The sequence below is a fragment of the Electrophorus electricus genome, chromosome 14 (assembly GCF_013358815.1).
Source record: "Electrophorus electricus isolate fEleEle1 chromosome 14, fEleEle1.pri, whole genome shotgun sequence".
Classification (NCBI taxonomy): Eukaryota; Metazoa; Chordata; class Actinopteri; order Gymnotiformes; family Gymnotidae; genus Electrophorus; species Electrophorus electricus.
In genome coordinates, this window is record NC_049548.1 from 15,930,334 (window position 1) to 15,944,693 (window position 14,360).

Sequence of the window (14,360 nt, forward strand, 5' to 3'; positions counted from 1 at the left end):
ACTTTGTACTTTCTTAATATCCTGTTAACTACAAAACTAATTAATCGACATGTGTGGAATTCCATAGATAGAATTATGGTACACACAGGTGGTAAGTTTATCATTAATGGTACATTTATCCACTCTGTCTTTTATGGACAATTGATGCACTTACTATTTCATCCACTAGAGGGCCATTCTTGTTATTGTTTGATGCACTTTCCCAGTTGTACATAATCTATGCACAGCTTAACACTGTTCATTAAAACAAGCTAATTAAATGAGCTAATTGCAACTCTCAAAAAAGTTGCAGCCTTTTTTAAACTTGTATTTGTGAGACAAATTATGCTGTAGTGAAGACTCAATTTTTTCATTGCTCAAAGCCTCAAAGCCAAAGGGAAGTTTGTTAAAGCATGTTGAAGATAACTGGACTGGTATTCCCTGACAAGCGGCAGGCTTTTGCTAATAACTTTTGTTGAGATAAACTGTAGTGGACAGAGTGACACAGAAGACTTGAATGGGCAGTTTAAGGAGTAAATATTTTCAGTTGTTTTTCCATCGCAATAGACAGCATTTTATTTGCACCAGGTTAGTCATCAATGCTAACTTGAATAAATGTATGAAATTAATCAGGCATGTATAATTATTGAAAAGTGACTGGATGTATTGGTATGACCCCTAATGTGACATTTTTGGTGAATGTGGCCTCTAACCTCAAATGAGATTGCCACTCCTGTCCTGGACAGACTTTGGTTAGTCACCTCAAGTGATTAATGTGGTCATCTGATTTATGATTCATGTGGTCATCTAATTCATGTTTCGTGTGGTCATCTGAGACTTCTCACACTCTTTATCTGTACTGAGCAGAATGAGGATACATGTTTATGGTCATTCCTGCTGTTAAGCAGCACTATCCTGTATTTTTTCATTCTACTTGCCTTCCTGTGAAGGTTGGGAAAGTGTTTCATAAACACCCTGCTTGCCACCCGGACTCACAATGTTCTAAAAAGCTCCGCAGCTTCCACATCGACTTGGACTGCAGGATTAAGTTGTGAAAATTAATGTATTTAATAGGAAATCTGAGTAAGGCCAAGTGTGAGGAGGCAGTATGGGTAAAAATTATGAGAGGATGGTCGCACCTCCAGTTTGCCAGGAACAGCAGTAGAAGCCTTGTGATTTTATATGTGTGTGTATATATATATATATATATATATATATATATATATATATATATATATATAAAATATATATATATATATATATATATATATATATATAGAGAGAGAGAGAGAGAGAGAGCGAGAGAGAGAATTTTCTTTTTTTTTAGGGTCGTGTGAGGGGGAAAAAGGTGTGGAGGGGTCTGTTTTGGACAATTAGTATGCATAATTAAGCATATATGGCTGACTTACCTATTTGTATAGCATGTCAGACCAGGTCTATATGATGCCAGCACGCACATGATGTTATGGTTCTCCAGCACAAGTAAACATGAGGGTCAAAGCAGCAGATGAAGTCAAATAGAGCGTTTTACCCTCATTGAGGTGTGTGAGAAGGAATTCTGCATTTTATTTTAGGTGAACAAAAGAGCAAGATTACATTTAAATTTGTGCTTTTAGGTTTTATCCAAACCTGTTCACCAAGTCAGATGAACAAATGGATACTCTTGGTATATGAGCTTTGGCGGTCTGGTGACAACAATTCAGTTAACAACACAAATGATTATATACATGTATTCTCATTCTGCCCAGTACAGAAGCCACTGACTTTCAGATGACCACACCAAAATATCTAATCACTTTTCAATAATTATGCATGCCTAATTAATTTCATACATTTACCTGGAACTAACCAAAGTCTCTCTAGGACAGGGGTGGCAATCTCATTTGAGGTTAGAGGCCACATTTGCCAAAATGTCACATTAGCGATGATACCAATACATCCAGTCACTTTTCAATAATTATATGTGCCTGATTAATTTCAAATATTTATTCAAGTTAACATCGATGACTCACCTATTTGTATGACAACAACAGGCCAGTACCAGTAAACGTACAAATAAGCTGTCTATTGCAATTGAAAAACAACTGAAATATTTTTACTCTCTTCTGCCAAGACTCTGACTTTGCTACAGTTCATCTTAACAAAATTATTAATAAAAGCCCATCGCTTGTCAGGGCATAGCAGTCCAGCTGCCTTCAGTATAAGAACTCCACTTTGGCTTAGTTAGCTGACGATAAAACTTATCTTCACATCATTCATCTCACGAATGAAAACAGACAGCTGTTTTTTGCTGCTTGCAATTAGCTTGCTGAATTAGCTTGTTTAATCAGCTCATTATAATGAACAATGCTAGCCTGCATGTACATTATGTGCGACTGGGAAAACACCAAACCGAAAACACCAGACAATGGCAAGTTTATTCTGACGAAAAAAATAGTAACTGCATCAGGTGTCAATAAAAGACAACTGAGTGAATAAAGAGTGAATAAAGCAGGAACCAATATAAGGTTTTTCCAATATTGGCTCATCTCCTCTCAGGTTGTACCAAACCATCAGGCAGGCCTATACGTTTTGCACCCCTAGTGTAATGTAAAGATACAATTGGCTGCAGCTGGTTTTCTGAACACCATAACTGCCCACAGCACATCAGACTGTGAAATTAATCCATTCAAATTAACTAATTACACTTGCACACAAGAAGGACATTAAAAAGCATGAAACTAAAGAGTTACTCAAATATGGAAATCAATTAAAGGATCTCTGGGTGGGGGTGGGGATATGCACATTTGTTTTGAAGCAATTAATTTCTATTCATTTCACATCCATGTGAGGTGACCTTTTGAGTGAGGCTCTGTGTGAGAAATTAAATCAATTGACCCTTTCAACAATCTTAATGAAATCAACCTAAAAAGGAACCTGGTCCTGACACTGGGTCCTGACAATTGTTTGAAGCACTTCCTCAGGATTGCTTATTTATGCACTAAAATGTTTCACAGATTCAGGCACGACAGAACTCGCATTCCTTTATTATGTCTTCACTGCATGCAAAAACATCTTCACCGCATGCAAAAAAGTTTTACGAGAGCATGCCAGAGCACTGATGTGCCTCCAAGTTTTGTGTCAAACTGCAGCTCAGTGTAAAGACTGTTCTTTATTGCCAGTGCCACTTTGAGAGGTACTGACAAAAGCCTGCATACTTCTGCTGTGTGATTAACTGGCACTGGGGTAAATTGTATTGTTTCTTTTTATGTCTACTTCACAAATGTTCTAGTTGTATTTAAATTTGCTTTATTTTTAGAAGCACTGGAAAGCACTTTCTGTACCATGTTCTCTTTTTTTGTAATTTTATTTAGTCATTACTTATTTTTCTCTTTGTGTTTCATTTGCTACTCAGCATAAATACCTTTCTAACTATTAAAAGTGTAATAGGAACCAAGATTGTTATAAAATAATGATTATTGCAGCAGGGTAACTTCAGAGACGCAGAGGATTCATTACTTCAGTAAGATGCATTACAAGTGGTTCAGATTGAGTTGCAGGGAAGCATTACAGAAAAAAAGATCCAAGAGGCATTCCACAGTGTACTACTACCAGTGTGGCCAGTATAAAAGCAAAAGGCATTCTCTCTTGTGAAGAATACTGGCAGACATTCCATACACCAGGCCCTGGTGTACCTACAATAGCCAGTCCATCATTGTGGATCTGCAGCATGCATTCCCTCTGCATTCTGGATTCCTGTTCTGATATGATTAGGGAAGTGAGAAACAGCCAACTCAAGAGAGATGCCGATCTGCCTATGATAGCTGTTGGTGAGATAATATTCGAGTTTATTAAAATAATGTTTGATATTATTCAGTGAGAGATCCATTCTAAGAGGCAATATGAAGCAGTCCTTGTAAAGACTTCCCCAACTCTTTGAAATGGCAGTGGTGAACATAATTTGGATAGCTCTGACACTTTTTTTCCAGAAAATGCTATACTAGTACACATTATTATAAAAGGGAATTGAGATCCAGCCCTGAAATTAGACCTTTTCAAGACCAAAGTGTCAAAAACATTTCGAACATCATCCATCAGGAGAAAAGGTCAACTCATCTCCATGCCATAGGTAGCATCACACATGCGTGCACACACACTCCTCAGATCACACAGCACAGACTCACCTGCAGCAGACATACATGTGTTACTCTTGCACACACACCTTGAACCAAATTGTCACATGATCACATGTCTAAACTTCAAACATCTCACAGTAGAAACTTGGCAATCTATGGGCAATAACTGTCTAAAGAAGCTTTGATGACCTATCCTTAGGTTTTCTGTTTGGGGTATGATCAGTGAGGTCTTATTTATTTAGTCCTAGACAAGAGCAAAGTTAATGAAGAACTATTCAACTGTTTCTTCTGCCCCAAATCTCCTTCTAAAAGATTCTATTACATAGGATTTATCACTAAATGCATGTCATGTAGAGCTGATGGCCAAAGTTTATCATCTGCCTTGAGTGCTGAACTATATCAACCCCGGTATCAACCCAGTTTCAACCACAGTATCAACCCAAGTATCAACCCCAATATCAACTCCGAAATCAGACCCAGTATCAACACTGCTGTGAAAACTGATGAGAAGAAGGAACAGCAGAAAGTTCACAAACTGATTTAATAAAAAGGAAAGAAGGGCCCAAATAAGCAGAAAGGTCACAGCAGCAGGAGAGATGGCCTCACCTGGTATGTTGTGTATGGTGATGCTCAGGATAAGCAGGGGATGGCCACACTGGGAATGTTGTGTACGGTGATGGTCAGGATAAGCAGTAGATTGCCTCACCGGTAATTTTGTGAATGGTAATAGCCAGGATAAGCAGGAGCCGAAGATGGATTCACTGGGAATGTTGTGTATGGTGATAGCCAGGATAAGCAGGAGATGGACTCACCGGGAATGTTGTGTATGGTAATGGCCACGATAAATAGGAGATGGACTCACTGGGAATATTGTGTATGGTGCTGACCAGGATAAGCAGGAGACGGACTCACCGGGAACGTTGTGTATTGTGATAGCCAGGATAAGCAGCACAATACGTCTCCAGCTGCTTTGGGATGGGGTGCTTGCTTCCTGTGGCCTAAATTCAGCTTCTGGACCTTCTATGTGGCTGGTATGGACTCCTTTTCTTCTTTGGTAAACTTCTCCATTCTCTGTTTAATGTGTCACGGAAATAAAATCCCAACATTAGTGCAACATGAGAAAAATAAAGGGAACACATTCATTCATGGCATGAACTTATTCATGGACCCACAGAAAAGGCCAATGACAAAGGAAAACAAACAAATCACAACACTGGCAAATTAGATATAAGCATGTTTTGCTCAAAAATTATTTTCTTTCAAAAGATTCATTATTAATTCTTGATTAACCACAGCACAAATATATGCTCCATGAACTCTGCTAGAAGCCAACAACTAATATTTCAATAAATTTCCTGAAAGATCTCAGTGACAACAATTCAATAAACAAATTAGTACATGCTCTTTTGTTAAGAACAGTCCTTAAGCTCAAATCAATATGTTTAATCAATTTCTGTAAAAATCACTGCACCACAAATTAGCTTGGATTAGGTGTAGAAACCACAAGGCATACATGCTCTGCAGTACGAGTAACTCTAAACTGTGGTTAAATAATTTAAATGGCTATTTTTGATTAAATATTTAATTACTTTTTCTGTACGTTAATGATCACTGAAGAAAACATAGTTGGGTAATTACACTTATAGTTCCTGCAATGTACTACTACTGCAGATAATGATTCTATAATTAATCTAAGAGCCCCTGTTTCTAATGTTCTAATCTTCCATTTACCCAAAAATCACCACAGCAACTATCCTTACCCAAGAACAACAAAAACAATTAAAAATGGAACTTCTATCCCATGAAAGGAAGAATTAAGGTGATTCTGTGGACTGGTTCAACAAGAGCACTGTTATTTTTCAAAAACTTTGTTCCTTTCTTTTCACGTTTGAATGCTGGCTCCCCAGCCCCCATCCCTCTATCCAGAGTCTCATTAAAGTCATCCGAATGGCAAATCTAAAGGTCAGCAACATTGTTCACTGTGACATGGACACTCATCATGGACACAACATTACTCATTATGTGAGCAGTTATCACTTACATTTACATTTCCAGCATTTGGCAGATGCTCTTATGCAGAGCGACTTACAATAGTGCTTTGTCATTTACTCCTAGCCAGTCTAGTATGTTAGAGTCCAAGATACCATTGAACCATAGAACCATAGAGTTTCCGTTACTCAACACAGGTGCAGGATCAGTGGTCATATCAGTGGTAACTTACCATGTAAGCCAAAAACCTGACAGATGTTCCAAATTTATTCTGAAGTGACCGACTGAAATATGCAGCATGGTAAAATCGTTCATTGGCTTGCCTTCTGATTAACTTGGAATGGATTTAAGGTGCAAGAGATTAGCAACTATAAGCATGCTTGGCCTTGAATTATGATTTAGTGAAAACTAATACTATAGGTACCCAACTAAGTAATGACACACACAGGCAGCATTACAGTTCTGGAGACAATTTGACTTTGCCTGGACGCAACCTGACGTGGCCCCTCAGAGGGCAAGAAAACATGAGTATGAACATGTACAGTTTCACAAATGAACCCTATTCATTGGGTAGGTTGCATGACTAAGCAAAAACCTCAACATAGCTGTATTGAGGAAATTGAAGGCAATGTTCTTTCTAGGCACTACCACTCAAATAGTACCCAACACCACCCAAACACACATTTATGTTGAGCTTTGCAGAAAGTTTCATCTGCTTGTCTTCTCCACAAGCTCCACAAGCATCTCCATGTACAGTCCCAAGTATGTCTGTTAGCATCTTAGAAATCCTCTGCATAACTTTTAAGAGACAAATAGAGAAAACTGTTTTTCATGTTGTTGCTTTAGTCTGAGTTCATATGTAATAAAGCAAAGTAAATAGAAATTAAGGTAAAAATCTAGAATAAATAAGATAAATAAGGTAAAATAAATAAGACCCTCCTCCTAGCATCTGTGAAATAAGATCCATTTTCAACTGAAAGTGGCTTACAAGATGCATCGTTATCAAAAGTTGCATTACTATTCATCATTCATTTTGTTCAGACTTAGCATAAAAATGCAAAATTGCCTTTTTCATTTTATGGTTTGTTATACTGTAAATCAGGGTGGTTAAATTTATGGAAAAAAATATTTCATTTCAGCAGATGGGTCCCAAAAAATGTGTTAGCAGTTAACAATACAGAAGCATGAGGAAGACCTTATCTAACCTACAACACATTTAATAAGACTTCAATTTCAGATGATGTTATGTGACACAGATTTGCATTGGCAGCGGACGTTATTTTTATTATTTTGTTATTAAGAACACAATCCCATTTTATCTTACTAAATAACTTAATTTTAATTCAGCTATTGTCAAAGCTCACTGATGTATCTATAAATACGTAGACAGGTTTTATTCATATGTCAGAGGACTAAATGGTTATATTTGATCACGTTCAAAGCTATCAGCCTTGAAAATTTTAAATGAACACAGCCAAACTGGTTTGCAGAAGAGTGAGTATCAAAATTGCCATCTCTTTGACATGCTCTTGGCTGGTGTGTAACATAGGCTATTAACACTGTGACTCATGATGCTTGCGAAACAACAGTCACAAATTATAGCTAGCAGCATAAGCCAAGCCAGACTGTGGACAGCAGGAGCACTGCCCTCACATGGCCGCTGGGCTGTTCTTCCAATAGGGCTAGCAAAATTATATGACCACTCAAGCATCTATTCAAGTCAGTGCACAAGACAAAGTACAGTTTTACACGCTATTTTCCAGTGTTTTGAAGAATGTCAAAAGTGAAAGTGGTCTAGAGTACAATGTCCCAAAAAGTACACATAAATGTAAATGTTTATATAAAGAGCCAAAATACTTCCTAAGTCATGAACGGCACTGAAAACATTTGTTCGAGGTTATTGTGAATAAAAGGGTTTCTAATATTATACATATAAGGGTTCACATCATTTTTCCGTCAGTATCTTTGGTTTTTAAAACATTTGATCCATCTAAATTTAATATCTGTTAAATGTAGGTATTAGGTAAGTGTTTGGTAAATAAGGTCATATTTATGTATTCTATTGACTTAGAGCTTATATTTCAGGAGCCATTAATGTAGAAGTCTAGTCAATTCCACACATTTCACAAGTTTTTCCTTAAAGCCAAAATAATTTTATTATATTTTCACATTTATGAACAAATCATATCACCATAGCTAGACAAGTTTAAACTTGGATTTTTGATGCTTTTTCTCTCAAATTAAAAGGCTAACCCTGAATCAGGTGAATTACATTTTAGACAAGAATAGGCCTCACACCAATAGCAAATCTCTCCAGTTGTGGTTGCAGTAGCCCCATCTACTAGAAATGTGCTAAATCCCCTCAAAAAATCGGAGCCCATTTCTTATCTGGCATTTGTGGTGGTTGATGTAATTACCGTCTTTTTCAACCAGATATCGTTCGATGTTCAATATGCATGAACAGTCATTCACACACACACACACACACACACACACACACACACACACACACACACACGCTTGCATGTGCCTTACGCTGTATTGATCTAGTATGTCATTTTCAATCTACCTTTGATCAATGTATTGGAATAAGATGCCCTGTTATTCTGGGTCTCTAAAGATTCCAGGTCAATCATTCAAGCTCTAGTCTACAGCACTGCTCAGAACCACCACCCCCCATTCCACTCCACATTTATCAGGCTTGCACCAACTGCATTCCATATTGAGTTATTGTAACAGGCCAGGTGTTGATGAGCATCCCTGATTACAGAGGATAAGAGACATTTGTGGAGCAGAAATGCTTTCCTTGCCATATGGCTATTCACAGCTGCTTAGAATATCCAACCCTCCTCTACAAAACCCACCCACTCAACTGCACACAAAGCTACTTACAGACTAGCCAACGTGGCCAAGAGGTGGTGGTGTCACACACATGTGCAAACAAAGAGTAGTGTAATTCAAGCAGACTTAAACAGCAGCCCAGTACAGACTCCCTCTTAGACCAATCAAACTTCCAAAGCTTTCCAATATCCTTCTTTCTCCTAAGCAATGTGCTGCCATAGAAACCACAGGCTAGTCATATCCATTGTGTCCTCTGGCTTACATAAGAATATGGATATATTCATGCAGCGTCAGCAGGTCTGTTGGCAGCGTGGGACTGTGTCAGTCTGTGCACTGCATAATGAAACATTAACACCTCGGCCTTTTGTTGGCCCATTGTTAGCTGTCAAAAAAATGTAAAAGCATGCAAAAGATTTTGGACCTCACTTTACAATGTAATGATTTTGTTAGACTATGTTTACAGGACAGATTTTTTTACAAGCCTTAAACAGTTGTGGAACTGCCCTTAAAAGGTTGCAGAACTGACCTTAAAAGTTGTGGACCTGACCTTAATGGGTTGTTGTGATCTGTGGCCAGGTTCGCCAAGACCAAAGCTGGTTATGGTCACCCTGGCCAGATAATATAGACTCTGATGGCATGACGTCTGTGTTGAATCGTTCATATGCCACAGCTTGAGGCACAGGTCATTATCCGTTTAGTCAACTAGGTTAAAAGTTTTAAACCTCTGCTGGCCTGTTACCTGTGACATTTGCCCACTACAGTGGAACCATAATGGTATGTTGCTCAAGTCTGGCATACACAACATGCGAACAAACACATGCGCATGCACGCGCACACACACACACACACACACACACACACACACACACACACACGCACACACGCACGCACGCACGCACGGACGCACACACACAGACAGACCTAAATCGCTTTTATGTAAAATCACAGCATATTATAGCCCCTCAGTAAAGACCGTAAGGAGTATCCACAATTCAATTTAAATTTCAAAACACTGTACTGACGTTAGTTCTTCTTTTTCATTTTGTCGGTAATACAGTTTTCATTAAACCCTTTTTTAATACACGCAGATTAGCTTTGAGTGTGAATCATCACAGGAACGGTGTATCTGAATTCTGTTTGCACATATGTGGGTGTTCCATGGGCTTCTGCTTGCGTGGTAAACTTGGTTAATGCCTGCATACTGCGATTTCCACTCCATTCCTAATGAATACTTAACAGTTTTTAACGATCAGAGTAATCAGAGCTGAATGGTCAACTTTAGCATAAGGGTGCCTAAAAGAATGCATACACACACTCACACACACCAACAGATACCATAAACACACACACACACAAACGCATAAAACACAGCATGAGTCACTCACCAGCACTTGTTGAGAATTAGCAGGTATCAACATTATGGCTTTATTAGGCTTACTGCCAAATAAAAACCATCATCTCCTCTCTGAATTATGATTAAATTAGCATTACAATGGCAATCTCTTCCCACTTAATTGTGTATACTGTGACATTGTTTTCAATTGTAATACTATTAGCCAAACACAGAGAAATCACCTCTACATTAACTTTACAAGCCTTTAAATACATTTCTATTCTCAATACAGCCATAGTGTAGTTCCTTCACATGGGATGGATTTGTATAGAAAGAGCAGTGACTCCTGGACAGTTTTACTAACACTGATGGTGACCATTCTCCATTCTGCTGTTTCATTGCTCATTTTACAACCAATTTTACAACGCACACAAAACCGAAAAACAAACAAAAAAAAAAAACCTAAAAAATTGTTTATGTACTGCATTGTAATTGTTACTGATGTAAATACATGGCTTTGATAATGCTATAACAACCAATTTATAGTGTTAAAAAAGGTTTTAAAATACTGCTGAAAGCCTAGCGGAATTCATGGGCTGGACCTGTCCGAGAACTGTGTGGGAATAGTCCCAAACTTCTCACGGCACAGGCCAGATGATAAGAGATGATCATCCCTTCACTTGTGGGCCTGCCTACCCACCCTGATTTTGAGAATTTTCAGGGAAACTTCTGATTGCTGGACATGTTGACCCAAAGAGGCTGTTTGATTGTGAGCATGGCCTTTTCTTAAAAGCTTTACAGAGAGCCCTGGAAATCCTCAGCCGCATGATTGCACAGGACAGCTGCAGAGGGGGCTTGACCCAAGATGACCTTAGCACAAAAGGGGGAGAAAGTCCAGCAAAATATATGCAGACATTTTATGCCTTTTATTTTATATTTTATTTTATTTTGTTTCCCCAACTATGTGTTTAGCAGACACTGCCCCAATGCACCCAGCCCACTACCAGCCATCAGGAGCAGCAAAAAGAGAACTATAATGTGAAAAACACTCTGGTGGGTCCAGGACATCTAACAATATAAAAAATCTATGAAATAAAACAAAATGTCTATCATTCTGAAGTGTCTCTAACATTCTGCTCTCTCAGTTACTAGTTTAATGAGTTTTGCCCAGTATAGACTACTTCGCAACTGCACGGAATACCAGTTCTAGTTCTGGTTGGGTGGAGGTTTTACCATCATCTCCCACATCCACTGGAGCTGTACCAACTGCCTCATCAATGCAACCAAAGTTTCAGTCAGTAGGCATCGTCAAGCTGTCATGCCCTGGGAAGCAGGCAACATGTGGCATGGATTACAATACGATAGTGCACATAATCTGTACCAATGTGTTTTGTTTATTTACTCACTACACCATGAGAGGAAAAGCCAAGGCAGAAGGATACCGTGGAACAAGGAGGATACGAGGAAACACTGCAGAGATACAACAGGGTAACAAAGAGCTGAAGCAGTGGAATAAGGAGAAGAAATGAGTGCAGTGAGGTAACTGGCGAAGGCTTGCGGGGGGGGGGGGGGCACGTAGTGAACGAAGCTGCATGAATAACAAGGAGATGGCCAGATGTTAATTTTGTCATGGCAACTGTTGTCTGGCAACAGCTGTGAACTGGAATGACACACATGCAGGTGAACATCCTTTAATAATAGATGAATGAATCAAATTATACAAATAAAGTAAAAATACAAAATAACACTTTGTATTTTGGATTGTCAGACTCCCAGCAGATGGAACATGATGTCTGATTTGATTTAATAATGGGAAATGCGTTTTTATTTCATAATGATCAAAGCATCTTATCCCCGCCTTTCTGAACCTAGCCTATTGCAGGGCTATCGAGTCTTGCTCCACATCAGTGTTGAAAATTCTACTACTGCTGAACTGAACAGTGAACAGTGTATAGCTTACACAGAGAAAAGAAATGTCTCTGCGGTTTTCCAGGGCCATGTAATCAACAACTAAAAATTTTGTCATGGCCCAGCTATATTAACCAATCAGAAAACTTCTTTAGAAGGAGGGGATTCCTCCTACCTTTCAATTTAATTGCGCATGAGTGCAGCACATAGAAAGATAGGTCAAGAGCACGTTTTTGTGAGGCGGGGGCTTTGGTGAAAGGTTTGTGTTGAAAGGAGGATGGGAACAACGTCTGGTGGACGTTAGAAAGAACTGTAATATCTGTTGCCTAAGGAGATACATATCACACATTTCTTTTACATACTTCTTTTAAGTAAAGGTCATCAGGAAAAAAGTGAGAGTCAGCACTGATCATGAGCCCTCCCAGGAGCCCTGTGGAGGGCAGCATGGGTCCACTGAGACTCCTGTTATTTTGGTCAGGAGGATAAGCAGGCAGGACAAGCTGAATCTGTCAGCACAGCATGTGGTCATCACAAGGCTCCCAGACCTATAACCGAGAGAGTTGACCAATACTAACCCTGTCACAGCAGGTAGAACAAGGGAGAAGGGAAGGTTCGCTGATGTAGGGCACGAGTCTAAACTGCAGAAACAAGGTGGAAAAAAGAGAGAGAGGGACAGAGATCTTCACAGAGGCCCACCACACACACACACACACACACACTCTTACACACACACACACACACTCCCACACATTGCCCCTCAAACTCCAGCATATTATTTTCACTTGCCTATTCATTAGGTATTCAGAAAAAAATACAGGGAACAGCAGAGAGGCTTTGATTTTTCCAATTACCTGCTAAATTATTCAGCATGGTTTGTCAATAAAGCATTCAGCACTAAACAAACACAGGGCTGGCAAACAACAAGTGGCAAACTACACTGGAAACTCAACAGCAGAGCAGCTCTTGTTCTATGTGCAAGAGTGTGTGTGTGTGTGTGTGTGTGTGTGTGTGTGTGTGTGTGTGTGTGTGTAAAAATAAAAAAATGAAATAATAAAATCATGATAGAATGGAATAATTACTAGAATATTCATAATTTCTAGAATATTAAATTATCTGTAATAGATATTTTTGTCCTGACTCCTCAATTGTCCTGTGTCCTGTTTTCTTAAGGTCCTGTGTAGACATTGTTGTTTACTGTATTCTCATACTCCTATTTTGCACATTTGCACTTCCATAGTCCTGAGTGCTGTGCTGCTGCATTGTTGTGGTTGTGTGTGGAACCACGATCTGGAAGAAATGACATTTCATACCAATGTGCACAACTCAAAGAATGAAGAAAAAACTGAATTAATTTGAGCTGTCACCTATCCATTAGGTAGTGGTTTACGTTTTGGCTGAAGTGGTAGTTTATGTTGTGGTTTCATTAGGTAAGATATCATTTTTGTATATGTGAAGTAATCAAATTTAGTTAATCCATAATATTAAGAAGTAGTAGTAGTATTTTTAACCCATAGTACTAGCCATAACCCACAGTACTAGTCATAACCCCTAGTACTTATGTAATGAGGGCACACACATGAGGGAGAGGATCCAACCACTAGAGGTTTTATTTAGTTTGCGGGGCAGGTAGGAATTGTAGAGAGAGGTTGTAGGGATTGGAATTAGGTCTGTAATCTTGGTCAGGTCGGTCAGAGGTTGGTCAGAGGTCAAAAACGCGAGGCAGAGTCCAGAAGGCATCCAGAGGTCAGGCAGGAGACGTAGCACAGGCAGGATTCTGCAACCAGGAAGACAAACACGTACATGGAAGGCAACGTATGCAACATGAGAATGGCAATACTTCGCAGAGTTTGAAAGCGAGGGGAGCTTAAATAGGAAGATAGTAATGGAGAGAATAGTCATGAGGTGTGTCGAATTAGTACTCTCACGAACCAGTTCAGAGATGTCAGGGGGAAGATGTAGGCATGGCAGAGCTGGGATGAGCATGGTTTTTGGAATTCATGACAGAATCCCCCACCTGATGGGCATCTCCTGACACACCAGAATGGGGAGTCCTGGACCTACCATGGCCCTGAGATCCCAGGCAGTCTGGGTGAGCAGCGAGGAATTCTGCTATCATAGAGGGATCCAGGATGTCAGCCATGGACAAGATACTGAAGGCCCCCCCCCCCTTCGTCTATGGGAATCCAGTAGCTCTC

The 14,360-nt window shown here is 39.3% G+C and overlaps 1 protein-coding gene across 5 annotated transcripts in view; it reads right to left on the minus strand.

The window, feature by feature from the left end:
- Positions 1–14,360, minus strand: part of LOC113574282 (zinc transporter ZIP11) — an 87,118-nt gene that overhangs the window by 22,171 nt on the left and 50,587 nt on the right. For all 5 annotated transcript variants that reach the window (XM_027005079.2, XM_027005080.2, XM_027005078.2 and 2 more), the window contains one exon: positions 5,007–5,165. In XM_027005079.2, coding sequence (XP_026860880.1) covers positions 5,007–5,165 — 159 coding nt within the window. The remainder of the gene's footprint in view (positions 1–5,006; positions 5,166–14,360) is intronic.